This window comes from Ailuropoda melanoleuca, chromosome 10 (genome assembly GCF_002007445.2).
Source record: "Ailuropoda melanoleuca isolate Jingjing chromosome 10, ASM200744v2, whole genome shotgun sequence".
In the NCBI taxonomy this organism is placed as follows: Eukaryota; Metazoa; Chordata; class Mammalia; order Carnivora; family Ursidae; genus Ailuropoda; species Ailuropoda melanoleuca.
In genome coordinates this window covers 104,637,570-104,661,212 of record NC_048227.1, presented here as the reverse complement: position 1 = coordinate 104,661,212, position 23,643 = coordinate 104,637,570, and the positions used below count along the sequence as shown (strand labels likewise).

Below are 23,643 nucleotides of genomic sequence, written 5' to 3'. Positions count from 1 at the left end.
TATTTTATAACTGGAGGTGTGTACCTTTTGACCTTCACCCATTTCTCCCACTCCCAACACCCAACCTCTGGCAACCACCAATCTCTTCTTTGTTATCTATGAACTTTTTTGTTTTGTTTTGTTTTAGTTTTTTGAGATTCCACATTTGAGATCATATGGTGTTTTTATTTCCCTGTCTTACTTCACTTAGTGTAATGCCCTTGAGGTTCATCCATGTTGTCAAAAATGGTAAGATTTCCTCATTTTTTATGGCTGATAACACTCCATCATATATATGCATATACACACACACACACATACAATTTCTTTATCCATTAATTCATCCATGGACAGTTTGGTTATTTCCATATCTGGCCATTATAAATAATGTTGCAGTGAACTTGGGGGTGCACATATCTTTTTGAATTAGTGTTTTTCTTTTCTTTAGATAAATACCCAGAAGTGTAATTGCTAGATCATTATGATAGTTCTTTTTTACATTTTTTGAGGAAACGCTATACCATTTTCCAGAGTGGCTGCACCAGTTTGCACTCCCACTAACAGTACACAAGGTCTCCCTTCTCTCTACATCTTTGCCAACAAGTTATTTCTTATGTTTTTGATAACAGCCATCCTGACAGGTATGAGGTGATATCTCACTGTGGTTTCGATTTGCATTTTCTGGACAGTGATGTCAAGCATCTTTTCATGTGCCTATTGGCCACCTGTGTGTCTTCTTTGGAAAAATATCTATTCAAATCCTCTGCTCATTTTTTAAATTGGATCTGTTTTTTGTTATTGAGTTGTATGAGTTCTTTATATATTTTGGGTATTAACCTCTTATCAGATACGTGATTTGCAAATATTTTCTCTCATTCAGTAGGTTGCTTTTTCATTTTATTTATCATTTCCTTTGCTGTGCAGAAGCTTTTTAGTTTGATATAGTTCCACTGGTCTATTTTTGCTTTTGTTGTGAGAGCTAAATTTTGATCATTACTTGGTAACTTGCAGTCTCCACCAAAACCATATGGTTAGGAACAATCAGACAGTGGGAACAACCTCTCAAAGTAGTTCTCAAATCAAGACTTTTTTCTTGTGATTAATGATCATTTCTCCCTTTTATCTGTAACCATAACAAATTATTTGGGATTCCTTTGGCATCTTATGGTTGTTTTTTTTTTTTCTTTTCTTTTTTACATTCTACCTTGGCTTTTTTTTTTTTAAGTTATTGCCTTAACTTGATTTTTCATTCTTTCCCTACTACTTCATACAATAACCATCTATTTTAACCCACTAATGGTTACTTTTAAGGCCTAAAAGCTTAACATTATATTTTTCTAATTATTCACAGCATGAAAGAAGCAACATCTCTTGATACCATAATTGTAAGCTAGAAGATGATCATTCATCTGGTTCTACCAGCTCATTCCCTACCTTGTTCTCATTCCCAGCATCTTGTGGGAGGATATGGGGTGTCAAGTGTCATCCTGGCCCTGGTCAGCTTGGCCTTGACCCTGCAGAAGCAGCATCAACAGGGGGCTTGTTAGAAATCCAGTCCCCAGACCCATCTCACAGCTACTATGTGGGACCTGCATTCACCAGGTGATTCATACGCACTTGCAGGTGCTTCATACGCACACTGAAGTTTGGGACATGGTGCTTTAGAGGCAGGCTGTCTACTTGGATTGGTAAAGATTGTAGATCTTGGAGTTGAAGGTCAGGCAGTGGAGGAAGGACCAGCATCATACTCTCTCAGGGTCAAGAGGTTTACTCTTCTTCCACAGGCAAAAAGACACTAATTTAAGTAGCTGTTTGTTGTTTTAAACATGATGCCATGGTTTTTCTAAGAACCAAGGCTCATAACAGTTACATCTTTACCTAGAACATTTTTATCGATATAAATTGATCCTCTAAACATGTGAAACTTTTTTACATTAAATTCTACCTTTCTACAATTAAAATAACTATTCCTTCCTTCTTTTTTCTCATTTGTCCTAATATATCATTTATTTTTAAACTATTCAATTATTATTTAGTTTTATATACAGGGAGTTTGTATTCAGTTTTTTTCCACAAACCAATTTGAAAGTTAACTTTCATAGCTAATATATTTGACTTCATGTTTTTCACCTTATTTATGTTTTTGACACTTAACACTTCCTTCCTGTCTGCTCAGTTTTTGTCATTTTGATATGTAGGCTCTGTTTTAACTACTTTGATCCTTTTCATGATTTTGAAGGCTTATACCCGATTTCCTTGGATTTTTAGACACATTACTCCAAAATAATTGCTTGATATTTCATGCAGTTTTGAAATTCTTTTCCATCAACTTAACTCTAGATTTAGTGGCTTTTAATATTAACTGCTTTTCACACTATGACATCCTCATTTCAGGTCCTTAACTTGGCTTTACCTTCTGAGAGCTGGAGCACATTCTCAGTAAGTTCTTGTATGAGACAGGAGGGCATTTACTATGAGTCCTTCTTTTTCTTCTTCTTCTTTTTTTTTTTTTTTACAAAAATGTTCATGCCGTTTGTTATGTACATCAGGTCTTTTACTCATGTGAACAGGATGAAACGTACCCAAGGTGGTTCTCTTCCAATGCTCATTGTTGTCTGGAATTTACTGTTGGTAAAGTTCTTTTTTTTTTTTTTTAAGATTTTTTAATTTATTTATTGGACAGAGAGAGAGACAGCCAGCGAGAGAGGGAACACAAGCAGGGGGAGTGGGAGAGGAAGAAGCAGGCTCATGGCAGAGGAGCCTGATGTGGGGCTCGATCCCATAATGCCAGGATCACGCCCTGAGCCGAAGGCAGACGCTTAACCGCTGTGCCACCCAGGTGCCCCTACTGTTGGTAAAGTTCTTAACCCTCGTTACTTTTATTTCTTTGTGTGTAGCTTCTCCCACCCCCCTCTTGTGGGTTTCTGCCTCTGTCCCCAAGATGTCATATCTCTTTGCGTCCTGAGGATGTCAGACCAGTTTCTATGTGTTGCTGAGGTATGCTCTTCCTCTCATTGTTCAAGATGTTTCCTTCCTTGTGTGCAGCAGCCTTGTATGAATGGCCCCACGTGGCGGTGTTAGTGAAATTGCTCTGGCTGGTCCTGAAGACGGAGATTCCCAAACCTGGTGCTTGTGACCGCTCTTGGCGTCTCTTCGTCCTCCGGCCGTTACTGGAATCCCTTTCTGAGTTTCATATGCAGAGTTTCTAGAGGCTTCTTCCTGGTATTACTCTGCTGGATTTTGATGCATTCATGTTTTCCTAACCAGATGGAGTAAATGGAAACCTACATCCCATAGTTCACATGGCTGAGAGGGTTCATCTCATCCTTGCCCTACAAAGTTTTGCTCTTGCTCTCAGCAATCAGTAATCCATTTGTCAACCCTGACTACTTTATACCAGTATTTTTTGAAGTTTTGACCCAGAATAAACCAAGAAGGTGGAAATCAGAAAGTGGGAGGAAAGGGGAACAACTATAACTGTGCCATAAATCAACATAAATGGAATGAGGTATTTGATGAACACTCTTCTGGTTATTACTGAATGGCCGTACTTGGGGTCTTGAGCCAGAGAGAGAATGAGAAAGAAAAAGTGTCTTCTTATCTGTTTTCATATTAGAAAGCCTAGAGACACTGAATGTGCCCATTTTTTCCTATGAGAATGATCAGCCTTGTAATTCAACCCCAGATTCTAGAAGTAGATAGGCAGCTCAACCCAGTCCTTATCCTTGCAGGGAATGTACGTATTTTGCTTTACTAGTATAGATATTAGTTAGAATTCGAGGACAACTATTCAAAAACTGCTAGCTGGTGATGGTAAGGTTAATTTTTGCCCTTGGATACAGTCAAAATCATACTAATAGTACAGCTTGAAAAATCAGGTACGCACGCCTGTCACATGTTATGCCAATTATGTGCATCAGCCTACTTCCGGATCAATTAGCTTCAATCCAGAATTCACCTGAAAGATTTAGTTTATGCACGTAATGTTTTTTACACTGTGCCAGAACTGTGCATGCTCTTGCATAATCAGTATTTCTTCCTGAGAAAAACTGACTTTTAGTGATGTAAGTAGATTGAGAACAAGCCAAGTTAGATTCAGGATCAGTATATAATAGCCGAAGCCCAGGACGGAAAGCATTGATATCTACCAAAATAAATTTTCATTGCCTTTGGAATGTTGAATTATCAAATTCATATACTGTTCATTTTACCTGACAAAACATGTTTACTGAGTTCTTAATAATGTTTTCACTTGCGAGCAAATTACCTCTAGTATGTGTGTACTGTAAATTTTGTCCTTAGAACACATCACTTCTCTTAACTCATTTAAATACAGATCAAACAAAATTGAAAATCAATTCACCTTGGTCTACAATGCTCTACTTTGGTAGATGGTGGGTGGCAAGGGCCTTTGGAATGTTTTAACTGTAAACAGTATAATCAAAATATTACTTAGAAACTCTCTTTCTGCCCTTCAGTGCTTTCAATGGAGATATGAGTGAAAAAGTCCTGAGAAAGCCGTGATCCTAACAAGAACAGATTCTTTTAAAGAAAAGAACAGATTTCTGGATGTTGCTGCTATTGTGCTCGGTGCAGGGGGCAAAGGCTCATGTACTCTAAAGATAGTTCCTGGGGAGAATGTTCTGGGCCTTTTTATTTGTCAATAAAACTTGTACATCATGCTTTAGAAAATGTAGCATTTCAGCTAGAATTTAACATATTCAAAAATTGTGAGCTGTTAGAATAAATCACATTTGGAAAGGATTTTACTGTCACTCAGTATTATATGTCCTTCCTGAAGGACTTCAAAGATCAGCCCTTTGACTCAGCTGATGCATGAGGGGAGAGGAAGCCGCTTTAAAGTGTCACTTCTCTTTCCATGTTACTTTTCACAGAAGGTCGCCTGTCCTTTTGCTTGGTTTTACTTCTATGTCTTGGTGGAAATTTGGAGTGGTCAGTTACAGATCTCTTACAAAAAAAAAATCTCAGAAACATGAGAGCAAGCTTCAGAGTTGATGCAGTTTAACAGCAGAACGGCCAAAATCTAGAATTCTAATGATACTTAATTCAAATCGATAAAAACCTCACCATAGATAAGATGAAATCATCCAGTCTGTGGGAAATGACCCCATGTTGAACTATTTAGTTCTTGTTTTGGTCAAAACACATGGCAAGGCACTTTTGAGACAGTGAGGATGGGGTTCCCCCGGATCCTAGGATACTGAGCAGGTGTCCAGTCAATCATCCCAGGACGTGGTTCATCCTGGACTAGGGAGTGAGCCAGAGCTTGCAGTGGGGGAAGCAGGCCACATGCCTAGGGCAACTGTGGCTGGAAAAAGGTGGGATGTCCCTGCCTAGGAGATGCTCAGTGCCACCCCTCCGCTTTCCAGCAGCAGCAGCAGCAGCAGCAGCAGCAGCAGCAGCAGCAGCAGCGTGGATGGGCAACTCTGGTGCGCACAGAGCCTGGGGCATGATGGTGGGTGGCAAGGGCCTAGGCCTGGCCATTCCCAACCTGAGGAGAGGCCACCATCCCCTCCTGGAGCCTTGTCCCAGGACAATGGCTCTATTATAAGGGTCACCAGCAGCAGCTGTGGAGCGAGATGTGGAGGCTGGACCCAGAGCAACGCAGGGCTTGTGTGGGAATCTTTATAGACTGTCTCAGTGGCAAATGAAAATCTCAGAAATGCTTTGGAAGGGGGCTGCTTTCAGACAACTAGTCCAAAGAGATTCACGCCTGAAGAACCTGGCCATAGAGAGAAAGGATTTCATTCTACAAACAAAGAAAGTCAATGACAGGGTTACTCTAGAGTTTCCCCAAGAACCTGTCACAGATAAAAAAAAAATTCAAATATTTGGTAACATTAATTCTTCTCCATTGCAGACTTTTCTTAAAATTATGAATCCTACTACCTAAAAGATCCTAAATAAAATTGGGCTTATATTGTAATTTAAAAACTAGGTATGTCATTTGAAAAGAACTTGGAAGCTAGTGGTTACTTTACTTTTGTGCGTATAAATTAACATTAATGCTTCTGTCATTACTGGGAAGCATTTTAAATAGTACAAACCCTGTGCAATTTAGTGTATTTATGTGGTGAAGCTTCAGTGCAGTATCAATAATGGGATAGGGTAGATTTGGGATGTCTGGCCTCGTAAGTCAATCTATAAAACTCCTGCAAAACCTGGGGATAGCCTCAGTCTGTTGTGTTTTATTGCTTAATTAGCAAGTTGTCAAAAAGCGGCACCTTCCAAACTGAATGATGCTTTTTCACCTGTTCACTTACTTTTTATCGGGATAATGAGCTGTGGAATGACAGGAAGAATCTTGCTCCCCCCGTGTTCCAGCATGTCGTGGATTCCTTGCCGAGCAAAAAACTCATAGGGAAATGTCATTTCACAGAGCCCATCAAAAAACAGAGGCAGATAATGATGGTAATCCAGCTTCTCAATTTCTACCTGAAAGGAGAGAGAAGAAATGCCATGTGAAGACAGCAGTGGGGCGAAGCATGGCTGGACCAGCTCTGAGCTGTCACCAACTCAGGAGGAGCACATTCCTTGGGACTTTGGGAAGAGTTTATTAAGCAACTCATCTAACAACTTGAAGTACGTCATCATGTCTTTATTCTATCAGCAATGGGGTTATAATCACTGACCTTTAAATTTTAACAGATTAGAAAAATAATCAACATTGGGAGCATTTTTGTATTTGTTTGGAGGTCCTTTGGTTAATATTTTACCATTTGGCACAAATGCAATATTGAAAAGGATTCAAAAAGTCCACCATATGTATGTTCAAAAGATATATGTAAGAATAGAATGAAAAAAAAATAGTTGAAGAGAGATCAGCATTTGAATTTCTAACAAGAATCTAATAGGGATGGCACACCAGTATATTCCTGGGGAATGCATCTTTTCAGGACCTGGCAAGTATGAGAGTAAGGGATAAAATAGAATTGGGTGAATTTCCCTGGATCCTGCATGACACGGAGAATGTTGGTGCTCTCAAGTCACCTCAAAACTCAGAATATCCCAGTCTCTCTCAGCTGCTTCATTTGGGAACAGAGATAGATCATTTTCTATTGCTAGCTCTTCACTCTCAATAACACCCCCAGGACTTCTTGTCCTCATCTTTTTAAGAGCATCCAGCACCAACAGCCAATGGAAACAAAATCTCTGGGGTTGAGAAAAGAGATAATGTGTTGTGAGCTGCAGGAGATCTGTTCTAGCCCGGGTCCTTCACTGTCTAGAGTATCCATGACCTGACTTGCTACCTGCAAGGTGACAGAAGTGATGGTGATATCATGAATGGAAAGACGCCAACAGACTCAGACTGAGGACACAATCCATTTACAGAGCAAAGGATGCAGAGTTTCCAGTGAGAGGTGCAAATTCCCCAGGTCTTCAAGTCCTTGTGAATGCACCCAGCATTCAATTACCACCTTATAATTACGTGAGGAGCCCATTAAGGCTTTAGAGAAACTGCCTTTTACATGAGGAGGTTTTAATACCTTCTAGCTCTCTCAGGTTTGTGGAGTTTCTAGCCACATGCCTGCCTGACTCTGCGGATGAACTGGTAACACCCCCACCACATTTCCGACTTTCTCCCGTAGGCCGAATCAAATGTCCTGCATTTCCCCAAGAAGGAGGTCTGTCTTCAGTCCGCTCATGGACTGCCTAGCCAATGAGGGAAGTAAACAGTCAAGAGTTGAATGTTTAGATGCCCTCCTGGAATTGAAGCTTGGCAAATGAATCCCAGAGGGTTTATATGGACATAAATTTTAGTTTATACTCCTTGTGTATTCATAAAATTTACTTTGTTCATAGTAAAATTTTATGGCATATATATCCAATGCCAGCCTTCAAGGACTTTTGTGTATCTGAAGACATTTTGGAACACTATTTTGTACAACTAGAAAGACATTGCTACATCATTCAGCTCCAAATGGTAGAGTGCTGCTATCAATTTTACCTTGTAGCCTAACTTCATAATAACGTCATCTGTAGAATATTTTTCTATATTATTGATGTTTTTCTAATTCTCTTTCTTCTATTCCACTGTCACACTTGTACATGTGTGTCCTATAAATAGCAAATTACTTAGTTTTGTACTTTAATGTGATCCAGGACTTGTCCTTTTAAAATATTAAGTCGTTCACATTTATTGCTATGTCTACTTTAACTTCTGTCATCTTATTATTTGGCCCCCGGTTGTTGTTTTACATTTACTTTTTCCTTTCTATTTTCCAGGATTTTTTTGATGTAGACCACTTTTTTTTGGGGGGGAGGCCATGATTTGAAAGATAAGACGGCCTGTTTAAATCTCTTATTGCTGCTATCTCAGGTCTTTCTCAAACATTTTTAAATGACTTTAGGTCACTTGGAAAAGCAAATTAAAAATCTCCTACTAAGACTGTTGACGTGCCATTTCTTACCTTGGAATTCCATTGATTTGTTTCTTTGTGTGGTTTGGGGCAACAATACTGAGAACGTCCACAATAGCAACAGTAAAAACATGCCGTGTTTATGATACCAGATGCTATTATAAATTCTATATGTATTAGTTCATTTCATCCTCATGACAACTCTAAAAGGTGGGTATTATGAGTATCTCCATTTTCAATATGGAGAAACTGAGGCACTAAGAGGTTCAATAACTTGCCTAAGGTCTCCAGCTAGAGAGAGGCATTCCTGAGATCTGAAGCCAAGCTATCTAGCTGCAAGATGTGATACTGCCTCTCAGGCTATGTTGTTAGGCATGTAGACGTTCAGCATTATTATAATCTCCTGGTGACTGTTACATTTATCCTCATGTCTCCATCCCCTTTATCATTACTAATGCAGGGTGCCCTCGTCTACTCAAATACCAACATTGTCATAGCCAGTTTGACTGTTGTGTCTTCTACCCTTTTACTTTCTTCCTCCCTCTGGCATTAAGTTTTAACAGTATCTTTTCTTTTTTTTTATTTTAAAGATTTTATTTATTTGAGAGAAAGAGAGAGCACAAGCAGGGAGTGGGTCAGCGGGAAAGGGAGAAGCAGACTCCCCACTGAGCAGGAATCCGACATGGGGCTCCATCCCAAGACCCTGGGATCATGACCTGAGCCAGAGGCAGAGACTTAACCAACTGAGCCACCCAGGTGTCCCTAACAGTATCTTTCCTAAGTAGCTGAAACCTGCATTTGTTTTTTTACCCTCCCATGTCACAACATGTCTTAAAACAACAAATATAGAGTACACACGATTCTTATTCTCCAAAGTTTTGAAAAGAAAGAAAAGCAAGGGAAGAAAGAATAAAGGAAGGGAGAGAAAAAGGAGGAGGAATCAAGAGGCAGCAAAATGGAATGAAAGATCCAGGGAGAGAAACTGGAAAAGATCATCCCTAGGTCTCTAACTCTGAGCTCACGGACCACAGCAGTTCCTTTCTACCGAAAGTCTTTTCCTGCGAGTTCTTCCTCTGACCCATTTGTTATTTGGCATATCTGCTGTCATTGTAGATCTGTTGCCTTAAACAAGGGAATAAGGACTTGCCCCTATATTTTGAGGTCACAAACTCCTCGAAACAGTATAGATATTTCTCTACTTGCTACAGGGTGAATTTTTTTGTACATAACTTTATTTGCTGCTTGCATACCTTCTTGGGTTCCACTTTTTATTGTTATATTGTTTTGGGTGACAAATGTGGCCTAGGCCTTGGGAAACCCTCTTACATTCCTTTACAGTCCAGAGCTTTCACATGTGTTTTTTTTTTTAATAATATATCCAAGTTCTCTTTGATGTACTTTTGTTTCTGAAGAGTTCCTGCCAGCTACGGCCCAATTTCTCTTGTCCACAGTGATGTAGTCTATGTGTCCTCACTCCCCTTCTCTCCTCAGACACTTCGCTACCATGCCACTGCAGGTGCTCCTTCCCAGGTCACTAATGACCTTCATTTTGTCCAACCCTCCTGTTCCTTTTCTGTTCTCATTATATGACACACTTGACGCTGGGCCTCCTGACATCACACCCCCAGCACTAGGGGTCATCCTTGACTTCCTCTCTTCAAATCCTGTGTTCAACCCATAAGTAATCCAACTGATTCTACCTCCAAGCAAATCCTGATTTCATTTCCTCTCCCACCATTTTGCATATTGCCAGCTTCGTTTAAGCCGCCAGCTTGCCTTACCTTGATTACTCCAACAGTCTCCTAACTAATTTCCTTGTTTCCATTTTTGCCTTCCTATTTCCATTCTCCACACTCTTGGGTCCTGACCTGTGGTTGCTCCTGACCCAGGTCTCAACAGGGCCTCCCCGATCCCATTGCTTCATACCACCCTTCCACAGCTTTGCTCTCTGGAGCCACTGGTGACTTTTGTCCCCTGACCAGCCTAGTCTCACCCATTGCTCCTTAGAGAGTATCTTTGAAAGAACAGCTCCCCTTCTCTCCAGACCTCTCAGTTGCTGGCAACATCTTTCATCTAGAGTTCAGCTCAGTGAGGTCCTCTTACCACAGCTTACCACCCTGTTTGATTTGCTAGGTGGCCTTTATCACTTATTCATTGCTCTTTCTTAAATTCTGTTGTTCAGGGAGTTGACATTGCTTGAAAGGGTGTTTGGCACAGAACAGGTGAATGAATACTCAATAAGCATGTGTTGAATTTCAATTCTGACCTTTCAAATCTGTCGTCTGTTTCTAACTCTTTGAGAGGCAGACTCAGCCAAGGGAATGATGGCCAGATGACGAACGGCCATCTCTGGAGCTGAGCTCAGGGACCATGGCAGAATGAACAGAGGGCCTGGTGGTGAACACTGACCCTGTAGCATGTTGAGGTAGGTAGGTTTCTATAGACTGATGTTTTCTACAACTTTGCATACTCTACAAATAAAATGCTATGTTTTCCCCATTAGGATTACAGTGATTATTTACCTTTCATAAATTTTTTGAGTATTTTAATAGATAATCAGAATGGCTTGCTTCTTGGTGCTTCTATTTACCTCATTCACTACAAATCATTTAGGGATTAATTTGCTATTGTCTATTTTTAAAACTTTAGAAGGAAAAGTTTCTGGTTTTCATAGTATCATCAAAAACAAACCTATTAACGTATGTCCATAAGTAATATATTGGTAATAATACAAGGTCTTCTTTTTTCAAAAATCTAGATGTTGAAAATAATTCAAGATTAAAACCAAAACTTAAAGAAAAGTGAGGAGATCCCTTATTTGTCTTTGTGCATGTATTTGTCAAATGGTTACTATCCTTTAGAACACTTCTAAAGGTCATTTTTGCTGTTTATTCAGCAATAAACTTTTTTTTTAGTTATATAAATCATTTTGCTCTTAGGATAACTTGTTTTAATGACATATTACACTTTATATTTCTTTAGTATTACTATAAAAGTTTTCAAACTTTTATAAAATTTAGGAATCTGTCTTCAAAGTTTATGCTAGAAACAGAATTAAGAAAGCTCTTTGAAGTAGGACACAGAACAAGGGCCAATTTAGATACATCACGTAAAATTACATGATAATATACTGACTGATGACCACTTGGATGTTAACTCCTGAAACATCAAGTAGCTTTACTCACAGAATTTCTCTTGCTTTTTAAAATTTATGTCTTATAACTTTTTAAAGATCACACAGTACTCACAAGTTATCTCTAAATCTTACAGTGACCTTTGGTCAAAAGCAATAAAATTCTAACTTTACCCAGCTTATCATATAAACTTTTTATCCCCATAACAAATGTATAAGGTAGTAATGCTATACTTAAAGGTCAGAAACACAAGGAGGTTAATGATTTTCATTAAAAACTCAAATTAGAAACTTACTCTTACATTTTCCATATCCTTTCTTCAATTAACAGATGAAATATAACTGGTAATATCTGTTATTACAACTCCTATCATAGGAACTGAAGACCTTGCTTAGAATCACAAACCAATCTGAAAAAGTATAATAGTCTATTAATATATTATGACTTCATTTGGACTCACTATGGCATTTCTAAAATAAAGCTTCAGCTCCACTGTTCTTCCTAGAGGAAGCTGGTGAGTTACTGCAAGAGGTCTTACAAATTATATAGGCATTAAACACTGTCTGTGGATACTGTATGTAACATATTTCAAACATGGATGTACTTTTTTTTCAAATGCATGTAGGTGTGGTTATGATAACTGAAAAAAATGTCATTTTAAACTTTTTCAATGATACTGAATATACAATTAAAATTATGTACTAATGCATCAAATTTTTGATGCAAGAAGATCTCTGAGCATGAAAAATGTCTTTAATGTCAAAAGGAGACCACACACAGGACGTAGACAAGACTAACGTGGATCTTTAAACTGCTACAAAGTCTAAAAAACACCAAAAGTTGTTCAACGCAAAGTCGATGTCAGGAAATCCTCAGATGCTAGACATAAAGACAAAATCCAGAGTCACAGAGGTGGTGTCATGTGACTTAAGAAAGTAGCAGATACGGACCAGATCGTAAGACTAGGACTGAGGTTTTAATGTCCCCAGAGTCCAGGAAAACAGGGCATTTAGCAAGAGAAGGGGGTAAGCTGAGACTCTTGCATAGAACTGGGGCCCTACAAGGGCTGCCCCACCTGCGGAAGGAGAACCAGAAAGTCTCTCCTTGAGTTTGTGGAGACAGAAAGAAAACTTGTGGAAAGAGAAAGAGAGCTTGGTCTGTGACAAAACTCTTGATGGGAAAGATCTCCTTTGAGAAACAGAAACCCAAATGGAAATCTAAAGTAAAAAACAAAACAAAACAAAACAAAAAAAAACTTACACACACACACACACACACGCATAGTTCCCAGACAGTGGAAAGGAAACTTCTGGGGCCCAGACAAAGCAAATGGAAAAGTGTTAATACTTCCATGAGCTAGGTGCATAGCACTGCCACAGAAAATGCAACTCCACCTAAAACTTACCACTGTCATGGTGATGGAGCCACTATAAGAAAGACTACATAGAACAGTGAGCATGGGAATGAGCTCTGGAACTAGCAATTAGAAATTACACGAGTTCTGGAACTAGCAACTAGAAATTACAGAAAAAATCTGAAAAGAATTTTTTAGGGTGGGGGCACTGGGGTGGCTCAGTCGGTTAAGCGTCTGCCTTCAGCTAGGGTCATGATCTCGGAGTCCCAGGATGGAGCCCCACATCGGGGCTCCCTGTTCAGTGGGATGTCTACTTCTCCCTCTCCCTTTGTCCCTCCCCCTGCTTGTGCTCTGTCTGTCTCTCTCAAATAAACAAAATCTTAAAAAAAAGAATTTTTTAAAGTGCTAAAAACACAGAATATTTCATTTTTAGAAAAGAACTAAATAAAATTTCCAAAGAATATAGAACATCATTAACTTCAGAATCCAGTTGTTGGATAATAGATTGACCGTAGATGAAAAGAGAAGAAGGAGTCTGAGTCAGAGAACCTAGAAGGCCAATGCCACCTGACTTGCTCCCACATGTGACCCTGGGGAGTTCCAGGGAAAGGAGGTATTTGGAGAAACATGGCTGGGCAACTTTCAAAATTGAAGAAAGATTTGCATCTTCCATTTGAAGATGCAAATCTGAACACTTTTCAAAAAAAAACTATAAAACTCCAAAGTCAAGGAAAAGATTTAAAGCAACTAGAAACAAAAGACAGATGACATATAAAGGATCAAAATTAGGCTTGAAATTACACTTCTCAGATATAGATATAGATGCCACAAGATGGTAAAAACCCCTCGACACAGTAAAGGAACAAAACTTATTAATCTTCAGTGCTATACTCAGCTAAAGTAGCATTCAAGATAAAGACAAACTAATTGTATTTGACCAAAATGGAAATTTTTGTCTGTTTGTTTTTTCAATTGAGAGATCATCGTCCTAACTGAAGGATTAAATGTACTATATAAGCTGAACATAGGACAAAGAAATGAGGTGCAAGAGATAACAGTAAATAAATTATTGAACAAATGGATAAGACCAAAGAAGCATTCACCATAAAAACTTTTTAAAAATCATTGATTATGGTGCGGTTACAAAGTGAAGTCGCAATACTAGAAAGGAAAAGTAGAGAAAATGACAGGAAGGTGATCTGAATCAAAGCAAGTTCCTTGCATTGATAGGGATGAGGATAAAGTTATTGGTTAACTTCAAAATTAATTAAGCATATTAAAGTGCAAGGATACCCATAAAAATAACAAATAAAATTAACTTCCAGGAGAACAGAATGTAGTAGAGAGAATGGATAAAGCTCTATCAACCCAACCGAAGGCTGGTTAAACACCCCACCTGGAAGTCTGAAAAAAAGGAAAACACGTGGAGAGGAGAAAATATGTAGCTTGAACACAATATATAAGTAATCATCTTAAGTATAAATAAATTAAATTATCTTATTCTCTTAAGAATTTGTCAAAAAAGAAAAAATATACTTCAGTTACAAATTTGTTTATAAGGATCACATTCAAAATATAATGGCAGAGAAAAGTGAAAAATAAAGGTATGGTAAAAATAAATAAATAAATTTGATATAGGATAAATTCCTGGAATAGAAATAGCTTTCTCAAAGGGTATATATATATATTTAAAATTTTGACAGAAATTGACAGATGGTGCTTCATGGGATGGTATTAATTTATATTTTCATCAGCAATAAATGACAGGAGCTGTTTTCCATTATTTATTTGAAGAAAATGCTATCACAGTTTGATTTTTGACAATATTAGAGATAAATATTATTTTGGTGTTGTTTTAAGTTCCACTTCTCTTACTGTGAGAATAATAGCCTTTTTAAAGACATTTTTGAAAGCTATTTGTATATCCTTTTCTGTGAGTTGTATTTTCATATCCTTTGCCATTTTTTGGCCCCCATTGACATTTGTTTTCTTTTTTTTTTGAGCTGTTTTTTTTCCTCCAAATGCATTTTTTAAAAAATTTCATTAGTCAACTTATGGTACATTATTAGTTTCAGACGTAGTGTTCAATAAATGAGCTCTTTTATGGTAGTGAGATTCAACTTTTGTAGGTTACTTCCAGAACATTTCAAACGTTTTGAAACATAACGTTTCAAAAAATTGTTTTTGCCATGCAGACTTTTGTTTTAGAATTCATTAATCTTTTGCGGGGTTCTGAATTTTGAGTCATCATTAAAAAGATTTTTTCCCATATTGTAGAAGAATAGAAACAATTAGAAAAAACAATTTATAATGGTTAGTTCTCATATTTTTACAATTTCTTTATATTGAAATCATGAATCCATTTGTAACTTTTCTTGGTGTAAGGTGAGAGACTTTCTTCAAACTGTAACTTTTTTCCAAGATGTTACCAATTTGGACAAGGTTTAGACATAAGGTTTACTTAATGGACCTATATAAAACCTTGCATTCAGTAATTAGAAGAAACATATTATTTACAAGCATACAAGGGACAGCTTAGAAAACTGAATAGTAGTAAGCCACAAAGTAAGTTTCAAGAAATTCCAAAATACCTATGTCACATGCGTTACATTTTCTGAAGAAAAGGACAGGCAAACTTTTAAGCCCCACACATTTGGAAATTTAAAAACACTTTTAAATCACTCAGATTGAAGAGAAAAATCCTTCTAGAAATAATAACATGTTAAAAATTGAATCACAGTGAAATTACCTAACCTTAAAAAAAGAGACAAATGCCCATCTGCAAAGACTTTTTAAGAACAGAAAAAGAAGGAAAAGGATACAACTCACTATCGAAGGCCAGCATAACCTTGCCATTATGGTCAGGCCAATCTCACTGAATCAAAATAAAGTACTAGGCAAATTGAATTCAGTGGCTTGTTCAAAATTATGGCCAAGTAGGCTGTATGACAGAAATACCAGGGTACTTCAATATCATGTTTAAATTTTTAGATCAAAGGAGGAAAAATGAGATCATCTTCTTAGATGCAGATAAAGCATTTGATGAAATCATTCATTAAAAAATAAAAACTCCAAGGAAAAACCTACAGCAAATATCATACTTTATGGAGAAACTTTAGGAACATTCTCATTATGGAGAAAGCCATAGAAAGGAGGCAAGGAGACTGCTGTCATCATTTCAACATTGTACTGGAGGTTCTAGCTGATGAGAAAAATAAAATATGTATGAATATTGGCAAAGAAGAAACAAAACTCTTGTTATTTGAGGATGACATAGCTATCTACATAGAATACCCAGAGAACCTACAAACAAGTGTAATTAGTAAGGGAGTTCAGAAAAATTGCTGCATAAAAGATCAGCACGCTAAAAATAATAGCATTCCCATATGCCACTAAAAACTACATAGCAAATATTTTTTAAAATATTCACGATAGAAAGAAATGAAGCAAAACAAACTGTTTAAGATAACGGCTAATAAAACTAACAGTCAATGCATAAGACTTCAGGGAGACAATGACAAAATATTATTGACAAACACAAATGGAAGACTGGCACAGGGTTCTATGAACAAATGAATATACTGACTATACTCATGGATGGGCAGACTCAAACTTATAAAGATGGTGATTCTGCCCAACTTAATCTATAAAGATTGGATAGTCTTTGTGGCATGTTGGGACCACGTTTCAAGCAGTGGCAAAGTGAGGATCGGAGCCGGGTTCTTCTTTGCTTTGACCTGTTCACCTTTTTCATATCTTGATGGCTTGTTGTTTCATTACAAATGTTGAAGGCTCTGTCTAGCTGGCAGGTATTAATTACTGAGTAACAAATCTGGACTTGAGAATGGAGAATCAAGCTATTTTATGGAATAACCTTATTTTAAATTTCTGTCAAGAATGCTAACAGGACAGCTAAAGGTCAGTTGTAAGCAGATCTCGAATTTATGCACACTTAACCTTTATTATCCAGGGATTGTATGTTCCTAACTGCAGCAGTCAGTGAGTGATACTTTCAACTGTAATAAATAAAAAAATAATGCCTTGTTCTGTAGCTTTGAACATTCCCACCTTCTGTCACCTGTCATAAAGTTAAAGGAATTTCCTAAAAATCTTAAAAGTAGCATTTTTTAAAACCAAAGGAGCATAAAAGGAGCAAAATAGGTATTAATATAAAAGTTTCTCTTTCCTTGATCACATCTCTCTTTAATGCTAAAAATAATATAATTTTGTCACAGGCAGAGAGGAGATACTTGTAGTTTTGGGATAAAGTGTTAACAAAATAGAGACGCAAGAAACAGATGATAGACCTGAAAAGTCCTGCCGTTTTAGGAGTTGGGACAGAGTTAAAAACAGGTCATTTGCAGCTTTTACCACTGGTATTAACTGCAAAACATGGCATTATTTTACCAAAACTCTCCTTGAATTAGATAATGTACTGTGAACTTTAGTACACTCAATGAAATCAGCAGAATTAAGGAGGTTTGGAAAGGATTAATTCAGGTGAAGTTCATGTCCTGAAACAATTTTTAAGAAGAAATTGTTATGATGGCAGTATTGGCCGCCTCTTTTATCAGCATATAATTTTGCTATGCACTTGTTTTGCAGGGATTAGATACAAATTTATTAAAGTTCCTTAACTCAGAAGTTCTTACATTTCTTAGTCAAACTTCACCTAAAAAACTAAAGCAAAAATTATAGTGACTAGCTTACACTAGTTACAAAGCCATGCTGAATGTCAAGGAGAGACGGGGATATTAGTGTGTAGAAATATCACTTATTTCCTTGGATTCATGTTTTAATATTAGCAGTTTGTGGAAAGAATGGTTTGTGACACCCGGCCTCTATGGAGAGTACCTAGGGTTTGTAATCAGGCAGATGGATGTTCAAACCCATCACTGGCATGTACAGAGCTCCATCATTTTCTAATTCTGTGACTAGTTGAAAGTTACTGTGCCTTTCTGGCCCTTAGTTCACTTTTTGTAAATGGATAGCTAATTCCCTGGGTTATCAGAAGGATTAAATGAGATAGCATGTGCTAAATGATGTTAATTCCCTCTCTATTCTCTGAAATAATACACTCACCAAAAAATTAAGTAAAATTTCATTGTGGTACCCGATTAAATGCTAAATGTGGGGGTACAAACATAGGAAGACGCCCTGGCATATAGGAGGTAGAGATAATTACAGGCTGGAGTACACAGAACAGGTTTCATCGGGGAGGAGGATCTTCATGAGCCTTGCAAGATGGGAAGAGAGGAGCATACAGAGCAAAGGCACACAGGCAGGAATTGGGCACAGCATTGTCAAGAGACAGTGACTAGTTCAGTAATGGATAATGTTGGGGAGGCAGGAAGGCACCTTCTGTGCCCACTGTGTCCGGACTGAATACTTTAGGCATAAATGAAATAAAGACGGTTTTCCAAACAAGGGGCTGGACATGATTAAATGTCACTTAAGAGCCAGCACTTACTCATCGTGCATGACAAACTTTATACCCATTGAGCAGCATCTCCCCATTCCCCCCAGTCTCTAGGAACCACCATTCTACTCTCTGCTTCTATGGGTTTGATTATGTTAGATTCTTCCTATAAGTGGGATCATCTAGCAATTGTCCTTCTGCGTCTGGCCTATTTCACTTAGCATAATTCCTCAAGTTTCCTCTACATGGTCACACACGGTAGGGTTTCCCTCTTTTAACGTTTTGAGAAACCTTCATATTGTTTTTCACAGCAGTTACACCATTTTCCATTCCTATTGATAGCATACAGGATTCCCTTTTCTCTACATACTTGCCAACCCTTGTTACCTTTTGGTAATAGCTATCCTAACAGTGAGGTGGTTTATCCCGCTGTGGTTTTTATTCCCATTTCCCTGAGGATGAGTGATGTTGAGCACCTTTTCATGTACCTGTTGGCCTCTGTAGGTCTTTTTTGGAGAAATGTCTATTCAAGTCTTTTGTCCATTTTAAAGATTTATTTTCTTAATGTTTTTTTTATTATATTATGTTAGTCACAATACAGTACATCCCCGGATTCCGATGTAAAGTTCGATGCTCCATTAGTTGCGTATAACACCCAGTGTACCATGCAATACGTGCCCTACTTACCACCCATCACCAGTCTATCCCATTCCCCCACCCCCCTCCCCTCTGAGGCCCTCAGTTTGTTTCTCATAGTCTGTAGTCTCTCATGTTTCATTCTCCCTTCTGATTACTCCCCCTTTCTTAATCCCTTTCTCCCCCTACCGATCTTCCTAGTTCTTATGTTCCATAGATGAGAGAAATCATATGATAATTGTCTTTCTCTGCTTGACTTATTTCACTTAGCATTATCTCCTCCAGTGCCGTCCATGTTGCAGCAAATGTTGAGAATTCGTTCTTTCTGATAGCTGAGTAATATTCCATTGTATATATGGACCACAGCTTCTTAATCCAGTCATCTGTTGAAGGGCATCTCGGCTCCTTCCATGATTTGGCTATTGTGGACAATGCAGCTATGAACATTGGGGTGCATATGGCCCTTCTCTTTACTACGTCTGTATCTTTGGGGTAAACACCCAGTAGTGCAATGGCTGGGTCATAGGGTAGTTCAATTTTTAACTTTTTAAGGGACCTCCACACTGTTTTCCAGAGTGGCTGTACCAACTTGCATTCCCACCAACAATGTAGGAGGGATCCCCTTTCTCCACATCCTCTCCAACAATTGTTGTTTCTTGCCTTGTCTATCTTTGCCATTCTAACTGGCGTAAGGTGGTATCTCAGTGTGGTTTTGATTTGAATTTCCCTGATGGCTAATGATTTTGAACATTTTTTCATGTGTCTGTTAGCCATTTGTATGTCTTCATTGGAAAAGTGTCTGTTCATATCTTCTGCCCATTTTATGATTTGTTTATTTGTTTCTCGTGTATTGAGTTTGAGAAGTTCTTTGTAGATCTTGGATACCAGTCCTTTATCTGTGGTGTCCTTTGCAAATATATTCTCCCATTCCGTGGGCTGTCTCTTAGTTTTTTTGACTGTTTCCTTGGCTGTGCAGAAGCTCTTTATCCTGATAAAGTCCCATAAGTTCATTTTATCTTTTATTTCTCTTGCCTTTGGAGATGTGTCGTGAAAAAGGTTGCTCTGGCCGATGTCATAGAAGTTGTTGCCTATGTTCTCCTCTAGAATTTTGATGGATTCCTGTCTCACATTGAGGTCTTTCATCCATTTGGAGTTTATTTTTGTGTATGGTGTGAGAGAGTGGTCAAGTTTCATTCTTTTGCATGTAGCTGTCCAATTTTCCCAGCACCATTTATTGAAGAGACTGTCTTTTTTCCACCGGATGTTTTTTCCTGCTTTATCAAAGATTAGTTGCCCAAAGAGCCGAGGGTCCATTTCTGGGTTCTCTATTCTGTTCCATTGGTCGATGTGTCTGTTTTTGTGCCAGTACCATGCTGTCTTTGTGATCACAGCTTTGTAGTACAGCTCGAAATCCGGCATTGTGATGCCCCCAGCTTTGTTTTTCCTTTTCAACAGTTCCTTGGAGATTCGGGGCCTTTTCTGGTTCCATACAAATTTAAGGACTATTTGTTCCAGTTCTTTGAAAAATGTCCTCGGTATTTTGATCGGGATAGCATTGAAAGTGTAGATTGCTCTGGGTAGTATGGACATTTTAACTATGTTAATTCTTCCAATCCATGAGCATGGAATATTTTTCCATCTTTTTATGTCTTCCTCAATATCTTTCAAAAGTGATCTATAGTTTCTAGCATATAGGTCCTTTACGTCTCTGGTTAAGTTAATTCCAAGGTAACGCATGGTTTTTGGTGTTATTGTAAATGGGATGGATTCCCTAATTTCTCTTTCTTCAGTCTCGTTATTCGTGTATAGAAATGCAACTGATTTCTGGGCATTGATTTTGTATCCTGCCACCTTACTGAATTGTTCTATAACTTCTAATAGTTTGGGAGTGGATTCCTTTGGGTTTTCCATATAGAGTATCATGTCATCTGCAAAGAGAGACAGTTTGACTTCTTCTTTGCCGATTTGGATACCTTTGATCCCTTTTTGTCTTCTGATTGCTGTTGCAAGGACTTCTAGTACTATGTTGAATAATAGTGGCGAGAGTGGGCATCCTTGTCGTGTTCCTGATCTTAAGGGAAAGGCTTCCAGCTTTTCCCCATTGAGAATAATGCTTGCAGTAGGCTTTTCATAGATGGCTTTTATGAGATTGAGAAATGTACCCTCTATTCCTACACTCTGAAGGGTTTTAATCAGGAAAGGATGCTGTATTTTGTCAAATGCTTTTTCTGCATCAATTGAGAGGATCATATGGTTCTTGAGTCTTTTCTTGTTGATATGATGTATCACATTGATTGATTTGCGAGTGTTGAACCATGCTTGCATCCCAGGTATGAATCCCACTTGGTCATGATGGATAATCCTTTTAATGTACTGTTGGATTCTATTAGCAAGGATCTTGTTGAGGATTTTGGCATCCATATTCATTAGAGAAATCGGTCTGTAATTCTCCTTTTTGAGGGGGTCTTTGCCTGGTTTGGGGATCAAGGTAATATTAGCCTCATAGAATGAGTTTGGTAGCTTTCCTTCTGTTTCTATTTTTTGAAATAGCTTTAGGAGAATAGGTATTATTTCTTCTTTGAATGTTTGGTAGAATTCCCCAGGAAAACCGTCTGGGCCTGGAGTTTTATTATTTGGAAGGTTGTTTATCACTGACTCAATTTCTTCATAGTTAATTGGCCTATTTAAGAAATCTATTTCTTCCTGTTTCAGTCTTGGTAGTTTATAGGTTTCCAGGAAGGCCTCCATCTCTTCCAGATTGTTTAGTTTTTTGGCATATAGCTGTTGATAAAAGTTTCTAATAATCCTTGCAATTTCAATGGTGCTGGTCGTGACCTCTCCCTTTTCAGTCATAATTTTAATAATCTCAGTCCTTTCTCTTTGTTTTTGGACAAGTTTTGCCAGTGGTCTATCAATTTTATGGATTCTCTCAAAGAACCAGCTTCTAGTCCTGTTGATCTGCTCTACTGTGGTTCTGGTTTCTAATTCATTGATTTCTGCTCTAATCTTGGTCAACTCCTTCCTTGTCAGTGGGTTAGGCCTGTCCCTCTGTTGCTGTTCCAGTTTCTTGAGGTGAGAATATAGAAACTGCATTTTAGATTTTTCTATTCTTTTGAGTGAGGCTTGGATGGCTATGTATTTCCCCCTTAGGACTGCCTTTGCAGTATCCCATAGGTTTTGGACCGTTGTGTATTCATTCTCGTTGGTCTCCATAAATTGTTTAATTTGTTTTTTGATTTCCTGGTTTATCGAGTCATTCTTGAGCAGGATGGTTCTTAGCCTCCAAGTGTTTGAGTTTCTTCCAGGTTTTTCATTGTGGTTGATTTCCAATTTCAGAGCGTTGTGGTCTAAGAATATGCAGGGAATAATTTCAGTCTTTTGGTATCAGTTGAGACCTGTTTTGTGTCCCAGAGCATGATCTATTCTTGAGAATGTTCCATGGGCATTTGAATAGAATGAGTATTCTTTGGTTCTGGGGTGTAGTGTTCTATATATATCTATGAGGTCCAACTCGTCGAGTATGGCATTCAAAGCCTTTGATTCTTTGCTTAGTTAGTTTTTGCATGGGTGTTCTATTTCTGATAGTGGGGTGTTGAGGTACCCTACTATTAATGTATTTTTATCTATATGTCTCTTTATTGTGGTTAAGAGTTGGCTTTGTATCTTGCTGCTCCCCTATTGGGGGCATATAAATTTATAATTGTCATATCCACTTGTTGGATACATCCTTTAAGAATAATATAGTGCCCTTCTGTGTCTCTAACTATAGTCTTTAGTTTAAAATCCAATCTGTCTGATATGAGAATTGCTACCCCAGCTTTCTTTTGAGGTCCATTNTGAGGTCCATTTGCGTGGAAGATGGTACTCCATCCCCTTACTCTAAGTCTGAATGTTATCTTTAGTTCAAAATGAGTCTCTTGTAGACAGCAAATGGATAGGTAATGTCTTTTTATCCAATCTGAAACGCTGTGGAGTTTTATGGGAGCATTTAGGCCATTTACATTGAGACTGATTATTGAGAGAGATGATTTTAATGATGCCATGTTGCCAGTAAAGTCTTTGTTTNGTTGGGGGCATATATATTAATAATTGTCATATCCACTTGTTGAATACTTCCTTTAAGAATAATATAGTGCCCTTCTGTATCTCTCTCTATGGCCTCTAGTTTAAAATCCAGTCTATCTGATATGAGAATTGCTACTCCAGCTTTCTTTTGAGGTCCATTTGCGTGGAAGATGGTACTCCATCCCCTTACTCTAAGTCTGAATGCATCTTTGGGTTCAAAATGAGTCTCTTGTAGACAGCAAATGGATGGGTCATGTCTTTTTATCCAATCTGCAACCCTGTGGCGTTTTATGGGAGAGTTTAAGCCATTTAGATTGATAGAGATTATTGACAGATATGATTTTAATGATGCCATTTCGGCAAAGTCTGTTTCTATCGGTTGTGACTTTCTGTTCTGTATCACTCTTGGGGCCTTTTTACCTTTATAGAACCCCCCTTAATATCTCCTGTAGGGCTGGTTTCGTGGTTACGAAATTGGTTAATGATTGGCGATTTTGGAACGTCTTTATTTCTCCATCAATTCTGAATGACAGCTTTGCTGGATAAAGGATCCTTTGGCTCATGTTTTTCTCTGAAAGAGCTTTAAAAATGCTCCCCCATCCCTTTCTCTCATTCCAGGTCTGTGTAGACAGATCTGACATAATTCTGATACCTTTGCCTTGGTACGTGAGAAAT

At 38.1% G+C, this 23,643-nt stretch overlaps 1 protein-coding gene across 1 annotated transcript in view; it reads right to left on the bottom strand.

The window, feature by feature from the left end:
* PACRG (parkin coregulated) overlaps positions 1-23,643 on the bottom strand; it is a 505,932-nt gene that overhangs the window by 212,135 nt on the left and 270,154 nt on the right. The window contains exon 3 of the mRNA XM_002923978.4: positions 6,264-6,435. Coding sequence (XP_002924024.4) covers positions 6,264-6,435 — 172 coding nt within the window. The remainder of the gene's footprint in view (positions 1-6,263; positions 6,436-23,643) is intronic.